Source organism: Rhagoletis pomonella, unplaced genomic scaffold, assembly GCF_013731165.1.
Source record: "Rhagoletis pomonella isolate Grant_MI unplaced genomic scaffold, Rhpom_1.0 Rhpom_scaffold_00011, whole genome shotgun sequence".
Classification (NCBI taxonomy): Eukaryota; Metazoa; Arthropoda; class Insecta; order Diptera; family Tephritidae; genus Rhagoletis; species Rhagoletis pomonella.
Genome location: NW_023458565.1, coordinates 7,205,879 through 7,227,966, shown reverse-complemented (window position 1 = coordinate 7,227,966; position 22,088 = coordinate 7,205,879). Strand labels below are relative to the sequence as shown.

The 22,088-nt window shown below is 34.2% G+C and overlaps 5 protein-coding genes across 7 annotated transcripts; 2 read left to right on the top strand and 3 right to left on the bottom strand.

Annotated features, from left to right (window-relative positions):
• The first annotated feature begins 769 nt into the window (after positions 1-769).
• Positions 770-3,525, top strand: LOC118747336 (CUE domain-containing protein 1-like). The gene has a single exon (XM_036481379.1). It carries the CDS (start codon positions 1,029-1,031, stop codon positions 1,908-1,910), a length of 882 nt encoding a protein of 293 aa, XP_036337272.1. The 5' UTR covers positions 770-1,028; the 3' UTR covers positions 1,911-3,525.
• A 6,886-nt stretch (positions 3,526-10,411) lies between these two features.
• LOC118747335 (ras-related protein Rap1) lies at positions 10,412-13,607 on the bottom strand. Of its 3 annotated transcripts, none has more exons than XM_036481378.1 (2): positions 13,097-13,607; positions 10,412-13,017 (listed from the first exon to the last, which is right to left on the bottom strand). In XM_036481378.1, exon 2 carries the CDS (start codon positions 12,629-12,631, stop codon positions 12,077-12,079), a length of 555 nt encoding a protein of 184 aa, XP_036337271.1. In that variant the 5' UTR covers positions 12,632-13,017; positions 13,097-13,607; the 3' UTR covers positions 10,412-12,076. The 3 variants fall into 3 exon arrangements, with proteins under 3 accessions (XP_036337271.1, XP_036337270.1, XP_036337269.1); XM_036481377.1 differs by having other exon boundaries at positions 10,412-13,048; positions 13,170-13,607; XM_036481376.1 differs by having other exon boundaries at positions 13,170-13,607.
• A 954-nt stretch (positions 13,608-14,561) lies between these two features.
• Positions 14,562-15,300, bottom strand: LOC118747009 (NHP2-like protein 1 homolog). Its single transcript, XM_036481003.1, has 2 exons — positions 15,077-15,300; positions 14,562-15,017 (listed from the first exon to the last, which is right to left on the bottom strand). Exons 1-2 carry the CDS (start codon positions 15,077-15,079, stop codon positions 14,637-14,639), a joined length of 384 nt encoding a protein of 127 aa, XP_036336896.1. The 5' UTR covers positions 15,080-15,300; the 3' UTR covers positions 14,562-14,636.
• Positions 15,301-17,017: 1,717 nt separating this feature from the next.
• Positions 17,018-20,159, top strand: LOC118747136 (DNA repair and recombination protein RAD54B-like). The gene is made up of 4 exons (XM_036481125.1): positions 17,018-17,780; positions 17,818-19,856; positions 19,916-20,011; positions 20,091-20,159. Exons 1-4 carry the CDS (start codon positions 17,210-17,212, stop codon positions 20,157-20,159), a joined length of 2,775 nt encoding a protein of 924 aa, XP_036337018.1. The 5' UTR covers positions 17,018-17,209.
• LOC118747334 (probable prefoldin subunit 4) lies at positions 20,156-21,009 on the bottom strand. The gene is made up of 3 exons (XM_036481375.1): positions 20,850-21,009; positions 20,490-20,708; positions 20,156-20,432 (listed from the first exon to the last, which is right to left on the bottom strand). The coding sequence occupies exons 1-3, from the start codon at positions 20,892-20,894 to the stop codon at positions 20,283-20,285; spliced, it is 414 nt and encodes a 137-aa protein (XP_036337268.1). The 5' UTR covers positions 20,895-21,009; the 3' UTR covers positions 20,156-20,282.
• Positions 21,010-22,088: the final 1,079 nt, after the last annotated feature.

Below are 22,088 nucleotides of genomic sequence, written 5' to 3'. Positions count from 1 at the left end.
TCAAAAAAATATACTATCGATAGAACCATCGATAGCACGGTTGCCATTTATAAACAAAAAAACCAAATTAAAACAAACTAAACAAATTTGTTTTTCTCCACGTATATATTACAAAGGGCAAAACTTATTAAACTTGTGCGTTCGATCACATAATTACTTTTTATATGTATTTTATATGCACGTTACATAAGAAATAGGAATTTGAAAAATTCATTTATTCATTTTTGGCATTTAGTATGCAATAATACTTGTCGTAAAGAAAAAATTGGGAAATGTTGGGAACTGGTAGGGAGCGTGGCTCCCCAAACCCACCTTAAACGCAAGAGGATGGACGCCCCTTTATAAAAAGTCACCCCTGCCCCCTTCACACCTAGACCTGTAAGAAGAATTCCCCTTTCTGTGTTGCCGAAGAAAAGTGGCTGAACACCTTTTGCAGAGATATTTCGTGGTTATTATTTTCTAGACAGATCAGCTCGGAAATTTGCAACAAAATACCATATTTGCAACCGACATTATTTTAAAAATTAGTGCACAATAAAGCATGAACTGTGGTCCAAAAGTGTGTGTAAAAGTTTTTTGATTCGAATTACTCGTTTGGGCACAGTACCCCAAAATCGTTGTACAAATAATGGCTAATTAAAAAAAAAAACAAATCAGGGAAAAACTATCAAACAACCAAATAAAAAAATAGAAGAAAAAGAACCAAGTTTGGTTGGAAACAAGGAACAGTGGCAACCGTGATCGATAGTTTTGCAACTGTCAAAACGCTGCTGTTTTTGCAGTTTTCTGTCGGTGTCAAAAATTTTCGTTTGCATTTCTGATATTTTATCCATACTACTTGCATATTGTCGAGTTTAAAGTAATCAAAAGGGCACTGCTGTACGGAAAATAACGAGGTATTACTTGCAAATATTTGGTAAATAAACTCTCCTTTTGTGTCTTGTACGCCGCTCTAACAAACAACGGCAAGGTTAAGGCTACAAAAAAAAACTTGGAAGCGTACCTCTATCACCAGAACCCATCTAAACATGGCCTCAACAATGCAGCTGGAGTTCTCGCAGGCCATGTCTGATTTCAAGACCATGTTTCCAGACATGGATCGTGAAGTTATTGAGGCAGTGTTGCGTGCAAATCAAGGCGCAGTGGATGCGACAATCGACCAGCTGCTGGCAATGTCAACCGATAACCAGAACGAAAAGCTGCGCAATGAATTGGATGCTAAAACGTCACCACAACGCAGTTTAATCAATCTGCACGGCACGGAAACGCAACCTGCGACCGCACAGTTGATTGACACCTCTGATGGTAGTGGCACAACAGTGCCGAACAATCAACAAACTCCAGCCGCAGCGGCCAATGCAGTGTTATTGAATCTCAGTGGCAGTAATGGTGTAAATGCATCACCCAATCATAATACAGGTGCATCACCTAAGCAACGATTGGTAAGTGCCACCAACAAATCGTCAGCCAGCGGAACACCAAAACGCAATGCTCCTCATGGTACACGACGTTGGAATCCACCTATGATCGGCCCTCTCCCGCCTGGCTTTCTACGCATTACCCCAACCACGCAGGATGGAGTAACGCGTGATTTTGACTTGCCAGACGAACAGTTTGCAATGATGTTGCAAAATGAAGAATTCATGAATCAGTTGCGATGGAATCAGGAATTTATGAATGCTCTGGAAAAAGAACAGTGCGGCAAAGCTAAAGGTGAAGATGATGCAGCATTTAAAGAGCGACTAAAGCATATGGGTAAGATGTCCAGGAAGAAATTCTTACAAATGGCGCGAGTTTTTACGTGGCAGCGCAACAAGAAGACAACAACAGCCAAACAAATTGATTCGCTGCCATTGAAGGAAGAGCCTAGCGACGATGAAGAGCACCATCATCAGCAACAGCGTAAGTAAAGGGAGGAATAAGATAGCAAAGGAAAGACAAGTACGCTTAGGATACGGTATGACTTTGTTTAGACATTACTTATTGTTTCAATTTAAAAAAAAACATGTATTTTTAAGTAAAAGTAGTTAGTTAAAATATTCCGGTTTACTTTTTAGTAATACATATGTATGTATAATAATTTTTTTATTTCATGCTTTACATACGAGATTGCAATTATCTAATGTGATGCTCCTAAGATTTCCCTGCTGATAAGCGTATTTGTTTATACTTATTCTTTAATATATTTAAAAGTGGTTGCTTGTTAAGGCAAACACCTAAATTCTACAAGTACACAAAAGCTTTGAAAAAATTAAAACTTTATCTTAAGTGATCTTAGTTATCAAATAATGTATGAGAATTATGTTAAGACGAGTAAATGGCGTGAAAGGTTGTAGTGTATAAATGAGAAGTGCAATAAAAGATTGTGCAGTTGAGCTTGGAAACTATTATTTAAAGCAAATATTTTGTTTTTTATAGCTTGATAAGCAGTTGTTATTTGTTATTGACTGATACAAAGTACGTGGACGTTGTAATATGTACATATATATTTAAATAAATTGTATGATTTTTAACAGTATTTTATATTTTGGCCTGATGTACAATTTGTTAAAATTTAAGATTGATATGAAAGAAGTTTTGATTCCAAATGCAATTTTTGTATTTGTAAAGAATTTTTCCAAATTTTTAAATACACAAATTTTATATTAAGGCTCAAATCGTTATCAACGTAAACATTCAACGTTGGGTATAAATGTGCAAGCTTCCTTGTAGTAAAATTCGAATCTCAAAGCGATGGTAGTGCAATAAATGATAAATTGACTTAAATTTAATGCTGTTCTTGCACCTTATAACGTTTGTTTTAAAAGAAAATACTTGGCAGGACTGAATAGATACATAATTATTAGATTAATAACAGCAAGAGGCGCAGAGATTTAAAAAATGATTCACCAGTGTATGCACATATGTATAATTATGTAACTTAAACCATCAAAATTAACGCTATAATAAGAAAACTGGTCTGAAATTCTTCAAACCAACATAAAATGTCTCAAAAATCTGCAAGCCAGAAAATTAAAATTCAAATTCGTATGGTATGCAGAGTGAGAATTAATTTATCATCAGAAAAGAGTTAAAAACCACAAACCCCAAAAAAGCTTATATTGCATAAATTCCTAGAAACATACACATATATACATATATGGTTAAATTAATAACTGTTATGATAAATTAAAATTGTATAAATCTTAATAAAACATGACTAGTCACAATTAAATTTATAAAATAAAGAATAAAACTACATGCATATATTGTATCAAATTTTCCGTCAACTAGTAACAATAGTTTTTACTTGTCGTAGATAAACTAAAAAGAGTTTATTAATAATAATCAGTAAGCAAAGAACAAAAATATAAAAGTAAACTATTTAAAAGGCGCATTCAAGTTTATTGTAATCGAAAAATTTGTGTTTGAGGTAGAAAATTATTTAATGCAATTTCCAAATTTCACACAATGCAGGTTTCTCAATTAAAAACTGTATAATGCACAGTTTCATATTTCAAAATTTGTGTGGTACTTTATATTTACTTACATATATACATACAAATATATGTATGTATGTATTAATATGCATGTGCAATTGTTTAAAAAAAATTGATTTGCTAAAGAATTGAATGTTCATTTGTGTTTAAATCTCTGCTTTGACTTTTTTGAATTTCCTTTTGAGTTCTCCGTAATGGCAAGATCGCAAATTTACACCCATATTCATAAAAAATAAAGAAGACTTTAACTGCTTTATAAAACGATAATTTGTACGAAAATATATCTTTATAAAGCTCTTTAAACCTATATGTTTTTTTAAGAATAAGGCCATTAAGATGTTTGCATTATTGGTTTTTAAATTATAAATGCTTCCGAAAATATGCATATCACATTGTATATGTGCCAAATATTACTTCATTCAAATTACGTCACTAAACTGCTTTTCAGCTCATGTTAAAAAAAAAATGTAATGCAGTTATCCACTTTGACACTCGAGAACGGAAAATAACTGTAAAATGGCTAAACAGCGAAACCGGGTTGTCTCCAAAACGCCCAATTATACAAATAATTTCCCAAAAACCAATGGTATTTAAACTTTAAGCACTCGTACACGAATATTTTTTAAAAATTGGTCAATATTAAAAATTGTAAGAACCGTTGATCCAAAAAAAATGAGAAATAAATTTACTCTGAATTAAATTACTAAGATATTTTTGGTCTAGTAATTAGTAGAGTACTTCAAATAAAATGTTCAGAAAACAAAACAAGAATTTGGGGATAGCATTCAAAATCTCAAACTAATTCAAATTATTTCGCCTTTGTTCATACTATAAATTGGTTAAACTTTCTTAAAAACTAATTGTAATGTGTGCAAAACAAAACCAAAGTGAGGTTGAGCAATTTAAAGAATCTGTTATAAGTACATACATATGTAGTTACTGAAGAAAATATAACAAAATTTTTGTATTTATTTGAGCATAAATTACAGAAAGAATATATAATAACTATGTAATCCAGATCTCAAACAAGTCGTCTAAAAACTATATGCATTAAAAATAATAATTAACCAAAAGTGATATGCTCCCAATTTTAAAATTAGGATTTCGCAAAATATACATGCATGCATACACCTGCGTTCAGCTAATTATGAACGATATTCAAAACGATATTGTTTGCAAATTATGTATTTTTAACCGACTTCCAAAAAAGGAGGAGGTTATCAGTTCGTCGGAATATATATTTTTTTTTATTTTTTTTTTTTCAACAATAATTTTTAACGACTTGAGACTTGCACTTTCTTAGACTACAATTGAATGGGCTATGGAAGTGTACCCGAAAATTTTCTAATTATTCTGATTAAAAATGTGAAAATTTTGATGAAAATTTTTTGAAGTTTGATTAATTTTTTTTGCAATATTTTCAAGCTTTGAAACTTTTATTATTGTCGTTTCTGTTACAAATTGAATAATATATTTTAAACGAAAATTATTAAAATAAAAAGATAAACATAATTTGTAAACAATGTCATTTTGAATTTCGTGTCTATTTATTTGAACGCAGGTGTACATACTATGTATGTACATACAATATATACATGCGAACTCATTTTGAAATTCGACTACCTAACTTTGTAAGTAGAAAAAAATAGAATGAAACCTTTGTTCTTACGGAAAGGCGACGCAGAAAAAAGCATACAAAGTACAGAAAAGTTAAAAAAAGGCAGCACGTAACTACATGCTTATTAAGTAGCACACACTCCATATGTATGCAAATGATTGTATCATAGCAAAAACTAAGCTCTCATAAATAACAGAAGAAGAGTTACATATACTACATCAATTTAATTTAAAAAAGGCCATAAAATATGTAGAAGACATAATACAAATTATGTATGTAAAAATAAAGTTTACTAAGTATATACATAATAAAGAGAAACAAATAAATGTTACTCAAAACTTAAAGCCAACTCTATTTTTAATTCAGATTTGGTGCTTTATATGCTTAACCTACACAAACGCAATTGCCTGGATAGGATCGTTATGCAAAGAAAAGTAGGTGTATATGAATTAATGTGCAAATATGTATATGTACGAAAGTTTCCGCTGCGATCTATGTATGTACATACAAATGTATGTATGTAAATATTTAGTTCACGTTGTTTTGTCTAAAGATAGTAATAAATTCGACTCGCAGAGCTTTTATGTATTGTTTTGCAGTGTTTACTTTTAATTACTCTAGTATTTGTTTTTTTTTTTTTTATTGTTGCACCATTAATTCTAAATATATTAGTAATACCCTTTTGTTTATGTGTGTACATGCATACATACAGTGACGAACAAAAGTATTGGCAAAGTGAATTTTTCGCGTTAGTTTTTCAATCTAGTTTATTTTCGATAATTTTTTATAAAAATATAGTTCATTTTACACCAAAAAACATAAAAATGAAATCTCTAAACTTTGTGCAAAACTCAGGAAAATTCATTAAATTTGCACACTAATTTGCAACTTTTAATTCAGATTTTTTTTGAAAAATTCTAAGTTTTATAGTCCATTCATTTTAGTACGACAGAATGCAAGTTTAAAGTAGCTACAAAATCGCGTTGATTTTTGGCAATTTTTTTAGTGGAAGCTGCTGCTCATTTTCTCCATACAAAAAATAATTGTCGAATATACCTTGCTTGCGTGAACAAAAAATACCAAAAATCAATGGGATTTTCTAGCGACTTCAAACTTGCACTTTGTTATACTAAATTTGAATGGGCTATAAAACTGCATACTTAAATTTTTTCTAAAAAATCTGAATAAAAAGTTGCAAATTAGTGTGCAAATTTGATGAATTTTCCTGAGTTTTGCACAAAGTCAAGAGATTTTATTATTATGTTTTCTAGTGCAGAATAACCAATATTTTTATAAAAAATTATCGAAAATAAATTAGAATAAAAAACTTTGCATATATTGCGAAAAATTCACTGTGCCAATACTTCTGTTCGACACTGTATGTACTTACTTCTTGCATTGTAGCTAACATGAACTTTGCTATCTGTTTTGCAATTTCGTACATACGTATTTTCCTTTAGATATTGTAGTGTCATGGTGACACTCGTAGCTCAATAGATACATATTTACATATTACATACATCACATAAGCGTTTGCAGTTTCGTTTCATGAAATTTTAATTCGTCTTTGGAGTTCTTCTTGCTGTGGTTTCCGTTAACACGACTAAAAAATTCGTTCAAGTATAGTATATACATTACAGTTTATAGTATAGTGTAATTGGAATTACATGCATACATACTTACATGTGCGTGCATACATACATGCATGTGTTTATATGTTTGAACATACATATTTACTATATAAATATGTTTTAGTTCTTCATTTTTATTGCTGTCATTTCAAAAAGGGCTGAACTTTTTACCGATCGCTTCCGTTGATCCACCATAATTGCAGACTTTCATACATACATATATGTATGTATATGTACACATCGTCGTTTAAAGTACAAAACCGCGTATCAACAAAATGCAAAACCGCGTATGTGAGGTTGCATAAATTACTTTATAGAGAGTAAAAACAGTCATATTTCAAAATGGTTCTCCTTTTTATAAAGCAATCGCATTTCTGGCTACTATATTTCAGGACGAATGGATAAGGATTGAGCCAAGCGCTTGTGTAAGCAAATCCAATTTTTGGCAGCCAATGTCAGTTACGCTGTTTTGCAGAATGACGATACGCGGTTTTGTACTTTAAACGACGATATATAATTCGATATTTTGAAACATTCTTATATTACGTTCAAATTGGCTGTTAAATGAAAAAGGGCTTTTTGGAAAACACAATCGTCCACATTGAACATTTTGAGTTGATTTCGACGGTTGTTTGATTACCAATAAAAATTCGAAAAACAGAAGCATACATACCATTCATTTTAATTTCAATATTTAGCACTATTCGTTTTGGACCCTATCATCTTAAACACAGTAAACGCATGGGGAGGCAGCCATACGCCTTACTCGATCACGGTGTCAAGTCGAAAATGCGTTGCACCTTTCGAAAACCATCAAAATAATTTTTAAATCCTTTAGAGCCTTCAAAATTAAAGTTCCCCTTCCGAAGAAAACTGTTACTTTCTAGTTGTCATTGATGGCATGTAAGCTCTTCAAAATTCCAGTTGCGATTCTTTAAGTTGTACATTTATTGGTGTGCCTTTCTTGAGCACAATGCATAGAACCATTCATATTTCGTCCTAGCATGAACACTACCGTTTTCTTTCATTTTGAACCAGAATCACAACAATAAGGACCTGACCTCAGTTCTGTGTAGCCTTTTAATTTTTGGTTACATTTCGTGTTTTGTTTTTCATTCCTTGGCTATCCATGGTTAAATGCCGAATCGGAGCTTAGTTGCGTTAATAAGACATTTCAATTATAGTTCAGAGATAAAAGACCACTGTTGCAATTTCATTAATTTTTTTTAACTCATAAGAGCGCTAAACTTACAATCACTTTTCGAATGGATAAAAAAACTATTAAATTTTAAGGCATATTTTTGTTTTTCACCAATTTTGTTCAGCACTTATCAGTCTTCTAAATGACATTAATACGAAGCTCCAAGGATGGCTACAAGTCTATATCGTGCCCCTAATGCCAGAAACTTGAATGTGTAAAAATGAACATGGTGAGAAGTCAAGTTTGAAAGTATATTTTTATGAGACTTAACTCTACTTTCATGTAATTGGCATAAGCATGATTCCGGGCATTCATGTCAAACCATTAACTCAAAATTGGTAAATTTCCACATTTATACTTCTGGCATAAGGGGAACGAAAAAATAATTGCCTATTCAAGCGAAACTTGGTGTATCTCCACATTTATACATAAATACATAGGCATGTACATTTATTAGTACTCTTGCAAACGAATGTACTTATACTTACGCTCGTATACTACGTATATACGCACGCTTTGGTTACAAACGCCCATGGAATTTTAAAACGCCTTTAATTTGTAGTATTCTCCCACCACTATCGAGGCGTATGCACATACGTACATAGATTGTGACGCTATAGTTATTAATTGAAACCACATTTCTCTCAAGCATGACTTGTAATGTATGTATGTACTATTTATTAATCATGCCTTCTTAGAATTTGTTCAAAATTTATAAATAAGATATCGTCATCATTATCACAGGCTTATGTAAGTTTTCTGATTTGACTGCAAAAGGAAAGCGATATACTTTTAAAACGGCAGCAATTCGTTCAGAGCTTTACCACGAACAAAATGTTACAATCTGCTATATTTTCAGATAACTCTTTAATCGGAATATTTAAATCCAATGACATACATACGTTTTTCACAAAACTTTAATTACATATACCATATACATATGTACATATGTATAGTAGGTATGCACTTAAATACATATGCACACATATTAGCGATAAATAAATTTTCCCATTGCATATGTATGGTATGTACGTCCAACGACCTATTCAGAAATACGTTTATCGCCACATACTGACTGCTGATAACGACAACACGTCCCTAGACAGTGGCAACAACTTGCGACACTTTCGTATTAGGTTTCTGCCTTTTCATTCTTATTCTTCAATTGATGTTGCCCTGCCCTGCCGTGACGTGCCGTGCCGTACCCTTCTTTAAAATGCCGGCCGGCTCAACCAGCGCAACAACTGCACACAGTCATGACTTAACTATCGTCTATATGGTTCGGGTGCGGGTTTTCGGGAACAACAAACTAATGGCGACGACTTTGAAAATACACATATGCATGTGTAGATACATATCGTCGTTTTAAGTACAAAACCGCGCATCGTCATTCTGCAAAACCGCGTAACTGACATTTACTGCCAAAAATTTGATTTACTCACACAAGCTCTTGGCGCAATCCTTATCCATTCGTCCTGAAATATACTAGAAATGCTATTGCTTTATAAAAAAGAGAACCATTTTGAAACATGAGTGTTTTTACCCTCTAGAAAATAATTTGTGCAACCTCACATACGTGGTTTTGCATTACCTTGATAGGCGGTTTCGCATTTTGTTAATACGCGGTTTTGTACTCTACACGACGATATGTATATAAACTATTCATGGATTGGTTGCGAATGCTAAAAAGGGCTTTGATTAAGTGTATTTATGTATACACATTTAACTAACAATGCAATATGAATAAAAAAAAAAATTGTTTTCCATGTTATCGTTAAGTAATAGATTCATAAAAAATAAAGTATCTTTAAACAGTTTAAGTTAATTTTCGATTTATAAAGTATTTAAATAAGGTCCTTTATTTTTTATGAATGTGTGTGTGAATTTTTCACTTCAAAAGATTCTTTTTTTTTCTAATAATTCCAGTAATTTCAGTTGTTGCTCTGAAACAGGAAATGCGATATTTTTTTGAACCCACTGTGACTTACTAAAAAAAAAGAACTAAATACCAAAATGTATAACTAATTTAACGATTAAACACATGAGAAACAAATTATACATTTTTATATCATTGCACTTCTGTTGAAATATTCTAAGCTTCGCACACATTTATTTTAAATAATCAGATTTGACATAATCTGAGTGGACATCAACTAAAAAATTCGAAAAATAGCATGATCATTCTTAGTAACTGATTTCATCTACGCCCATGAATTGGCATTGAAGCGTTGAAAAAAAAACCTAGTACAAATTCTCAACGAGCGCGTCCCAAACGGATGATCCGGAGATGGTAAGACCAGCGCATACCTCTTCTAAAACAAAAAGTGAACGTTATTTTCATGTTTAATGTTTTCAATTTTTTTGTTTTTGTTTTTATTATTATATAAACGTAATACATTTAATAATATTTAGAAGATAATAAACCTATTCTCTTGTTTTTTTTTTATTTTTTGTTACACTTTGATTTTCTCATTCGCTTCTATTTTTTTCTTCTTATATTGTTGCGATTTAAATTGGTTTAAATTAATTTTTACCGGTCACATTTTTAGATCATTATACATATTGTTCATTTTTGCTTTGCTGATACTAATGAATTTCTCATATGCCATATGACAATGAAAAACGAGAACTTATTTAAAACAAAAGGGGTAATTTTAGTCTTCACAATTTTAATTGTTTACTTGTTTTAAAACATGATTTTTTGTTTGTTTGTTTCATTTCATACATATTTCTACGCAACTTTTCATTACATTCATTTTAAATTTATACAATTTTTCATAATGCTAGAAAACATCAATTAAGTATATAATCATCAAACAAATAATTTATCAATACAAAGTGGCTACAAAGTGATTTACACATTTTGATTGTTTCATGAAGGGATCGTTGGTCTGCCAATAGCAAACTGGCATATTTCTTTTCGTCACGGATACTGCTCGGGTCTTGATGTATGGGATCGAATATATGTTTTACTATGCATGAGTACGACAAACTGATTAATTATGGTTTTATATTTTTCATAGGGCACATGGGAATCGTTTTGTCTTTTGACAGTGCTGTTACAACATTATTTCTATATTTATATTCATTAATAAACGGCGAAACGAAGATGATAGAAGACTAGCAATAAATGTGCCGGTCAATATGGATTGTACATACAACTATGTGCCTTAAATGGCAAAAATTCTTATTTTCTCATCACTTCTTTACATCCGCTAAATTATTATTATTATTTTTTATTACTTTTTTGCTTGGCATTTCCTTTGCTTAGGTTTTATAGTCAAAACGGTTACTCGAGCTATTACGATTTGGCCTACGTATTCTCGGTTATGGCTAACATTTCAGTTTTAACTAAAAAAAAATATTTATCAATGGTTGTTAAAGAAATAAACCTTTGGAAAGTAAAATAAAATTGCAACTTTTGAAGCAATATGATTAAGAGCAGGTTTTTCAAATATGATTATGAAATATTCACAACCGTAGAACCATTATGTGTGAAATTATGCGCGCAATATAGCTATAAAAAAGTGTTTGAACTGCATGAGTAAAGACTGTGCGAAATCGTTTTGACTTTACCGAGACCCTAGTATACATTTCTTTCCTACTTACAAGCGTTAATTCAAAACTAACATCTGCTAAGTTTTTTTCTTAGTTATAGATATTTTGTAAATTTGTAAAATGGTAGCAAAGTAGTATCTTAGTAAATTGTAAAAACGATTTTGAATGATTTCGACAACGCGGCTTTTTAACGAGTTTTTTTAAGTGGAATTTCACTTAAGCGCCATAAAATATTTGCGCTTAGACTTTCCTTTTGGTTTCATACAAAGGATAGTATTGAGATGAAATAATACAAACTTATTTTTAATTCCAGAAAATAATTCCATAAAATCGGCATTTAAAATTTTGCGCCCATAAGTGAAGGTAATTTGTTTTTTTGTTTTACATACCACCATTATAAGTATTCAATGTTTTTCCAATATCTAAAGACACAGCGAGAAGGAGATTGGATTGTGAGAAATCCACATATGATCGCAATGTTTTTCTGAAACTTTTTTGGTTTTTAAACATTTTCTTAATAGATCCTCACTATTTATTTATTTTCTTCAATCATTATCATGTTTCCTTTATATAATTTTTAATTGTAGTCTTATAGCAGAACACATAAGGACTTTTTAGGTTTTTTCTGTTTCTTCTCTGGCGATTTTTTATTGATCTGCCTAACGAGATCATAGAAAATATCATGTACATTGACTTTAGCTTTGGCTGATGTTTCCATGAAGGCGCAGTTGAATTGTGTGGCCAGACTTTTACCCAGCTCTTTGCCCACTACTCGCTCGTCTTCTAAATCGCATTTATTACCCACCAACACCATTGGTACATCGTCCGTATCTTTCACACGCAATATTTGTTCACGTAAATCTTGCAGATCATTGAATGTTGATTGTGCCGTTATGGAATATACGAGGACGAACCCTTGACCATTTTTCATGTAAAGATCGCGCATAGCGGTAAACTGTTCTGTGCCTGCAGTGTCGAGTATCTCCAGCATACACTGTTGACCGTCAACTTCCACCTGCTTGCGATAGCTATCCTCGATTGTGGGGTCATACTTTTCCACGAATATGCCCTGTACAAATTGTACGGTTAAGGCGGATTTGCCTACACCTCCACTGCCCAGCACAACAATTTTGTACTCGCGCATAGTGTCAGCGATGGGTGGACGTACTCAGCAGGTCTTTATTATGTGATTGTTGATCAGGGGAGGGCACAACAATTTATGTATGTGTGTCGTATACTATAAACGAATACGTAATTGCAATTTTTCTTTGTTTCCGTAATCAATTTGCGATTACAGAGTTACACTTATATTTCTGTTGCTCACTATTATTTTATAACGTTCGCTGCTATTTGTGCTTGCCGAAAATGTTTCCTCTCCTCTAATTTGGTTGAGAATGTATCTTATTACTTCGTTACTTGCACTTTGTTACTTTTTCACGTACTTGATATTCTCACTAAATTGTATTACTTATCACTTCAGGGATTTCTTGATAGAAACCACAAATTGGAAGCACAATCCAAACGATGTCCCTAGTTCAGCAAGCAAAGAAAAGAAATAAAACTGTATATTAATTAAACGAAATTATTGCTTGATAATCAATTAATTAACTCGTCACTATCGCATTTTGGGGAGAACTTCAACTTCATCATTTTAATGACTCATTTTGTCCCTTCCATTTTACCTTCTTTCTTCCCGCTGTTGCGTTGCTATCGTCGTTTCGACTATGCTATGAGCAGAGGCGCCTGGCCAATTTTTCCCTTCTTTTTTGGTGCTCGTTCGTTCCAGCGAGCGTTCTTGGTTCTCGCAATTGCTTTTTCCCCGTTTCGAAATCCACTCAATTCTGTCAATTTCGGCCGCGATTAACCAACGAATCAACTGACCTGCTACGAAGATCAAACACAAAATGGAATGTGAAAATAAGATTTTTGCTAACTTTTGGTCTGATGCAGTCTCGTTCTTATATCCCTGCTGCACCCTATGTGCTAACAAACCAGAAATATGTTGGAGGCGTATTATTAAATATTTATTTTATATATGTTTTTAATAAGAAATTCACAAAATACGAGCACAAAATTTTCTGTATCTTTGCACGACGCGTCACAGCAAGGTTGCATTCCTTAACTACGAGTAATTTGACATATAAAAGTAACGAGCAGAGATGAGAAAATAAAACGATAAACTATAATCGTTTGTCCACTATATGCCTTTTGAAGAGCCAATTATTATTTTTTAAATGAATTCAAATTAATGTGGTCAGGATATTTATAATAATTGTAGAAAGGTTTCAGGTTCAAGAACAGAGGAGGGAAAGCCGCGGTACCTCCAATGAAATTAAATAGAAAATTCACGGATTAAAATTTTCAGTAGCATTCCCCTGCTCTCTATCGGAACGATATAACGAATTTACATGATTCAACTTTCACAGGCGATTAGTTGAACCAAAAGTTGAACGAAAGTAGGCAGCCGACCAACTTCATTGAAAGCGATTAGTTGAAAGGCCGTTTACACCAGGCGATTGTTGCTTTCAACTCAAAATCGCCTGAAAAATCGCCTGGTCGCCTATTAGGAAAAAAGTTTAACGATTTTGACATTAGCCGTTTGTTTATATTTCTTCGTTGTTTACAATTTGGTGGTGGCTTTTTACTGCAATTTTCTTCGTTTTCGCCGGTGACAACGTGTGTACACATAAGGTAAAGACTAATTTAACACAACGGCATGATTTATAGAAGAATTTGCATAATAAAAATGATTATTCATGCGTTCAGCAATTTCGCGGTTTTCTCCGTTCTCTTCGTTGTTTACTTCTTATTTTCGGCAGCTAGAAAATAACTTTTTTCTTTCTTTCCTTCCCGCGTGATCTTGTGTCTTTCGTTCATGTTAGCAGACAACGGCAAACCCATTACAAGGTCGATAGAATACTGTAATCGTTTTACCATGACCCATTACTATTTATTGTAATGCATTTTAGAACGCAACAGATAAAAACGCTTGTGTGCAAACCAAGCCTAATTTCGTTCTACGCTCATTTACAACTCCCATCTCTAATTTTCAAATTTAATGAAAAGCCACATGATTCTATTATAAAAACACATGTATTTTATTTATTTATACATCTAAACTGACATATTTCAGAATTATATACATCACTTTAAACTAGAAGTCTTTCAATTTCATGTTGAATTGATTGGATTTGTGATTTGAGCTGTGAACCATCATTTGTAGTAACAGAGCAAGCAACAATTGGTCGCGACACACCGCATGCACGACCAAGCGCCTGCTTGGAGCGCACAAACACATATGGAACGTTTTTATCTTCACACAGAAGAGGTAAATGCAATAGAATTTCGATGGGCTCCGTATCAGCAGCCAAAATGATAATATCAGAAAGGCCTCGATTAAGCGTTTTGGTGGCTTCATTAGCTCCTTTACGTAGTTGATTATAGTTTAGCGCTTGCTGCAACAAATTCATGATTTTCGCCGTGAGCTGAGCATCAGCTAGCGGGAATGCTTTCGGGCTTACTTCCTCGGTCTAGAAACAGTATATCCTTTTTGTAAAAAGCAGATGGATAATATGTATTCATAACTTACCATTTTGTTAATATTTTGATTGTTATATATTGAAATCTGGAATATTTTAATGCAACCTCTCGGCCGAATGCTTCACTGAGGGCAGAAGAATAATAAATAAGAAAAAGAAAAGCGGGTAAACAAGAAGTGCAAAAGCAAAACACGTGTAGTGTTGCCAAGTCATATTGCTACATGGAGTATTTTAACCTCGCAACTACACATTCTACTAAATGTGTCTTGACATCGGTCAATTTTAACTTAACAGCCCTATTCGTGTGTTGTCTCAGTCGTCAATTGTGACAGCTCAATTTTGATTATCTCGACGCCATCTTCGTTGTAAGAAGTAAACAACGAAGAGTACGAAGAAAACCGCGTAATTGTTGAGCGCATAAATAATCATTTTTATTATGCAAATTCTTCTATAAATCATGTCGTTGGGTTAAATTATTCTGTACCTTATCGTGGACTGGGTAAAAGATTGTCGTAAGCGCCATTTTGAAATTTTACTAAAGATAATCCTTCATAAACTCAAAACGAATTAGCAATAAACACTAAAAATTAAATAATTTAAGAGTTTTGTGAACTAGTAACATTTTCAGAGGTGGTGTTGTAAAATCAGCTGATTTCTTTGCCTTACATGTATTTTGTTTTTGCTTTTACTGATTTGACAGCAAACCAATCAAAATCAAAAACAAAGTACATGTAAACTTTGTGGCAAATTGAGATTTGACATCACACCCGCAATACAAAATACATGTGACTGTTGTTGTTGTAATCTAAATTCGCCAGTAACACCATCTTATATAAATTCACTTTGTTCTCGCGTGATCTTGTATTTTTGGCTCATGGCAAGGCGAATTTAAACAAGGTGGCATGGCGAATTTATACAAGGTGTTGTAAAATCAGCTGATTTCTTCGCCTTACATGTATTTTGTTTTTTCTTTTACTGATTTGACAGCACACTCATCAAAAGCAAAAACAAAATACATGTAAACTTTGGAACAAAATACATGTGGTTATCGTTGTTGTAATCTAAATTCGCCAGTAACATCACCTAGTATAAATTCGCCTTGCAAGGTGGTGTTGTTAGATCAGCTGGTTTCTTCGCCTTACATCACGATGCAGCGAAACAAAATTGGCGCTTCCGCGGACCGCTAGTCCTCTCTTTCCCGATTTGACAGCGTCCACCTTTCGCTGACGTCACATTATTATTTTTTCGCACTAGTGATGAATACTAAATTTTCGTATTGTACCTAAAAGTAGATACACGTACCTAAACCGTAAACATGTATGTATTTTTATGTGCACATATTTTTGGTAGTTGGGGGACTACATCTTCCTTTTGTATCATAACAATTTTTCTACTTACATGAAACAATATTTTCCTACGTTCCAAATGTACCTAAAATAATGTGCGCTACCGAATGTAAGTGCAAATTTAAGAAGCTGAAGAGTAGGTACAATTCAAGAACGATAGAATACAAGACTGCGCCAATCGAGCTGAGAGCAATTGGGTGTGACGTCACATTATTTTGAGAATGAGAGTGTAAAGACTAATTTTGAAGAAGAAGAGGAAGAAGCGAACAAGTGGTGCGAAATAATGATGTAAAACTAGGTTGAATTGTACCTACTCTTCAGCTTCTTAAATTTGAACGTACATTCGGTACAAGCACACTATTTTTGGTACATTTGGAACGTAGTAAAATATTGTTTCATGTAAGTACGAAAATTGTTATGGTACAAAAGGAAGATGTAGTCCACCACAAACGGCTAATGTCAAAAGCGCCCAACTTTTTTCCTAAATGCGATTATAATGGGCTACTGGCGTGATCTTGTATTTTTGGTTCATGGGTACTGCTGTTTGCGCCACCTCTGTCTCCCTATATCGTGGAAGTTTATCGCTCATTCTCTCATTCTCGCGCTGTTCGCAGTATTGCCATTTCGACAAAAATGCCACTTTGCGACGTTTTATGCATCGCACAAATGTTCCTCGTATATTTACCACTTAATGTGGAGCACTATCCCAAAATCACAATAAATATTGGAAGTGTAGGGCTCGCTTAAAAGCTGCTAAATTTTCAAAACATTTCCTTCTAGTTCCAGATTGAAGAATTATTATCCGTGAAATACCTCTTATATATAAAATATTATAAAATGCGCCGTTCGTGTGCACCTTCAATGTTAAGGGCACGAGAAGATGAGAAACGCAGGAAGATCGATGGTCTGTTTGAAACTGAACGAAGCAGCGGGGATGAAGTGACCTCAACCACTGGAAATGAGGAATGTTGGGGCACCAGAAATAGAGGAGGTGGTAAATTTGAAAAAGAAGCCGCCAAAGAAAACTTTGATGCATTTAGTTCTAAAATAATTTTTAATGTTGTGTGGCGTGAAATTACAAAAAAGAAGCATAAAACATGGGACGGTGATGGCTTACTAGAAGTACAGTTGGATGTTCCAAAAGCGGTGCTAAAGGACAGCTCCGGTAGATACATTGGTACCAATACAAAGTTCAAAGCTGATGAGTTAGAAGAAGGCTACCAAATGGTTGTAGGCGGGAAGGAGATTGAATTATTAGAGCAAATTACCGACAGAAATTTATATTTTGCTTTGCGTAAAAAACAAGCCGATAGTCGCTGGAACGTTGAAGAAGAGCAGCAAAGTAGTGGAGTCGACAAAAAGATAAAGTTGTCTACTTTATACCAAGCACCATGTGCTCTAAAAAATAGTACTGAGTTGAGGGCTGAAAACATACCAACCACAAGCGGAATCCAAAAAAAGAAATTATACTGAATCCCTTGAATCAGCTAACCTTAAAGTAATTTTCAATGTCGTCTGGCGAGAAATTACTACAAAAAAGAATAAAACATGGAATGGTGATGGTATATTTGAAGTGCATACCGGTAGTAAGCGAGGTATTCTAAAGAACGAGAGGGGACGGGAAATGGGTACTCTAGAAAAAGTAAATTTAGCAGTATTAGAAGTTGGTACATTTTTGGAAATTGAGGATAAAGAACTAGAAATTTTAGAAATTGTATCACAAGACAGACATGAAAAGGAAGATATTAAGCAGACATCGCATAAAGTACACCGAAAATGTTCACCCAGCGTCAAAGTTAACGGTTTATTATTACCTTTCCCACCAGCAGAATATATTACAGTATTGAATACTACGTGTCGACCAATTCAACCGGTCGAAATCTCACCCAAGATCGCCCAACATTTGCGTCCGCATCAACGAGAAGGTGTCGCCTTTCTTTATCAATGCGTAATGGGATTCAAAAATCCAACTCATCGTGGATGTATACTTGCTGACGAAATGGGCTTAGGCAAAACCCTACAGTGCCTAGCGCTGGCTCGTACACTTTTGAAAGAAGGGCCTTACGGAGGTGAACGTGTAATGCAGCGCATCTTAATTGTTACACCCAGCACACTCACTCGAAATTGGGAGCAGGAGGTGAGTAAATGGTTAAAAACTGAGCGCATGTATTCATTTGTTGTGGGTGGTAAACAAAAGTTGGATTGCTATGCACATCAGCAGCATGTTCCATTTGTAATTGCTTCATATGAGAATCTACTTGCAAATGCTTCAGATTTTCAACGTCTAAAATTTGATTTGCTAATTTGCGACGAAGGTCATCGCCTCAAAAATCAGTCTACAAAAATTGTAGCTTCACTTCGAGAACTTAACATTCCTTGTCGTATAATAATTACCGGAACACCTGTGCAAAATGATTTGGGCGAATTCTTTGCCTTAGCCGATTTTGTGAACCCCGGTATTTTTGGCACAAAACAGGAATTTCATTTGTACTACGAGGTTCCATTGCAGCAGAGCCAATGTCCTGATGCTAGTATTGAAGTTAAGAATATAGCGGCAGAGCGGACACAAGAGCTAATGCAAATCTCAGAACAATTTGTGCTTCGACGGCTACAGCACGTGAATGGACAGTACTTGCCTAAAAAGTACGAGTATATATGCTTTGTACGGCCATCGGAGCTACAGCAGTTTTTGTTACAAAAAGCACTTCAACTTTATGCCCAACGAAAGGAAACCATTCTAAAAGATCTATCACCGCTTCAATTAATTACTGTATTGAAAAAAATTTGCAATCATCCTTCGTTGGTGGCGCGGACTAAAACCCCTAATGTACTGACGCGCCATTTGGAACGTTGTTTGCCTGATTGGGCGGAAATGGGACCCTTTGATTCCGCGAAATTAGAACTAGTGCAGAATTTACTTGTCGCTTCGGCTGTGCAAAATCGAGAAAAATGTGTTCTAGTTTCAAACCATACTAAAACACTCAATATGTTGCAGGGCTTGTGTGACTTTTTGGACATAAAATGTTTGCGTTTGGACGGATCCACAAATATTGCTCAAAGAAATTCAAATGTCGAAAAATTTAATAGCAACGCAGATGATTCGCTAGTATTTTTACTGAGTGCAAAAGCTGGAGGTGTTGGTCTTAATTTGATAGGGGCTTCAAGGTTAATACTTTTCGACCATGATTGGAATCCAGCGACCGACGCTCAAGCGACGTCACGCATATGGCGCGATGGGCAGCAAAGAGATGTGCACATCTATCGACTGGTGACCGCTGGTTGTATTGAAGAAAAAATATTCCAAAAACAAATTGCGAAAATGTCGCTGGGCGATTGTGTAACGCAAACTATTGCCAGTGGGAGTTTTGATAAAGCCATGAAATTTTCAGCAGATGAGCTTTTAGATTTGTTTAGCTTACAGGAAGATTATTCTAAATGCCAAACACATGAAAGTTTGAATTGCAGATGCAATGGCGATGGAGAGGTAACTCAACGAAAAACGTTTTTTTTTTTTGTAATTGTAATTTTGTTCTTATTTCTAAGAAATTGGCTCTTGACGCAACGACTAGTGCTCGAAAGATGAATGAATTAATGAACTGGAAGCATTATAAACCGCCATTTGACCTTGATTTTTTGGAGGTAAAAATACATACATATTTGGAAGTGACGTGCACACAAACCTATACATACGTATAATTATATATTTTTTCTGTTTTAGGCGACATGTCTGGACAAAGCGGGCGATAATCTCATGTATGTGTTTACCAATGAGATTAACTTTAGTTAAATAAGTTATTAGTATTTAATTAAGTATATTCAAAATATTGTTAAAAATTTAAGATGAATATGAAGTTCAACCTTAGTTTAACATAAAGGGTTTGCTTATTCATGTTATTACCACAGCTCAATACTAGTCCTCGCTTTCTAACGATATATTGCTTCCGAATCGTTGGTACAGGTGCGATTTCAGCTCATTCATTTCGGATTTAATTTCATTTGCTTTCACCTCAATCGCAGCAATTTCTTTTAATGTTTCCTCTTTAACCGCAGCCAAAAGTTCCTGTTGGAGAAAATACTACTTCATATAGTTTTACCGAAAAACATTTGTATGCTTTACCTGTGTTTTTGTTAATTTGTGTGTTAAGAAAACTTCGCCAAACAAGAATGGTATCTCTTCATCTTCATCGAAAAGTTCAATTTCGTCCAGCGCTTCCTCCACACTCTTCAAATCATTTTTCTTCATATCCAGCTCCATTTTCAGATCATCCATACGCGCATTATGTTTTGCGAAACGATTAATTTTCTGTTGATCTTCGAAGGATATGTGGACATCATCCTGTTAAGGAATATACATAGATATAAACAAATATTTTAATGCGGTTTTAATATGAGCAATCCTAGACCGATTTGCTTCATTGAGGTTAGGTTTCTTTCAACGATTGGGGTTTTGTAAATCAAAATCTCCATGTCAACTTACCGCCTGGAATACTTTATTGTTGCCCGATGAAACTTTTGCTGCCATTTTCTGATAATATTTTCAACAAATACGCGATTTTATTTCAATAATTATCGCACCTGCGGTGATAAACAATGCAAAATATTCCAGCTAGAATGTCAAATCTTAGGATGTGTTTCATATGCACAAGCTCAACTGTCAACGCCTCAGCTGTTTGCTTTCCTGTCGATAAAGCAGGTTTCATTGCATTTTAACTTTGCGTATGCGTTTCCGGAAATGAGTGTCCGTCGGAAATAACTTTATTTTGCCCTTTAAACCTACTTTATTTTTTATGAATGAGGCCATTCGAATATAAGGTGGTATGTGTATGTTATGTAACAAAATTAATGGTTGACAGAGTGCTACAAAATTGAACATTGAAAATTAGTTCAATTTTTTTTTTTTAAATTGAAGCAGAGAACGACGATAAGGTACCACTGAAGAAGTCGACGTTGCCACTAAGGTCATTAATAGTGTCGCCTTGGTGTCTGCTATTCTATTCCCTGGGTCGTAGCGCACATAATTTTTTGTTGAGTTAACAGTGTGTAATAGTATTCTTATTCCTTAGATCCGGCTTATTGCAAATTAGACCAAATTGCTCTAATATTTCTGGAGAATCGATGTGACCATTGATGACCTTATAGAAGAATACTATGTCTGCGGCTTGCCTGCGATCTGCTAGTCTCGTGATATCAAGCTGTTTGTAAACATCTTCGTGGCTTACGTCAAGACGTCTCTTACGCAAAGAATACGTGATGTGTTTGCAAAGTAGCAAGATGCTGACGATGAGGCACCAGCTAATGCGGAAAACCAAGAAGAACCCGTGAACGAAGAGGCAACACCTGAAGTTGCGAAAGAATGTTCAGTGAAGTCAATGCCTCTGCTAAAGTTGCTGGCGATAAATCATTCGGACCCATTTACCGTTATACAAAAAGTAAATCGTGTCATGGCTGCATCCAGCTAACAGTTTTGATACTAACCATTTGGAGAAATTAAATGCACCTGCTAGTGCAAGTTTTGAGGAGTCACATGCCATAGAAACAGAAACGGCAACCACAATAATTTGGGAGCATAAAAGGCCAAAAGAGCAAGCCGAGTTTCCTGAGATATGGCGTAAGAGGAAGAAACTAACACGTTGAAGGTGGAGAAAGTTCTGAGGGTCAATTGGATTGGATTTCCTGTCCACAACAAATTTAAAATAAATATTTTGAAGGAAAAAAA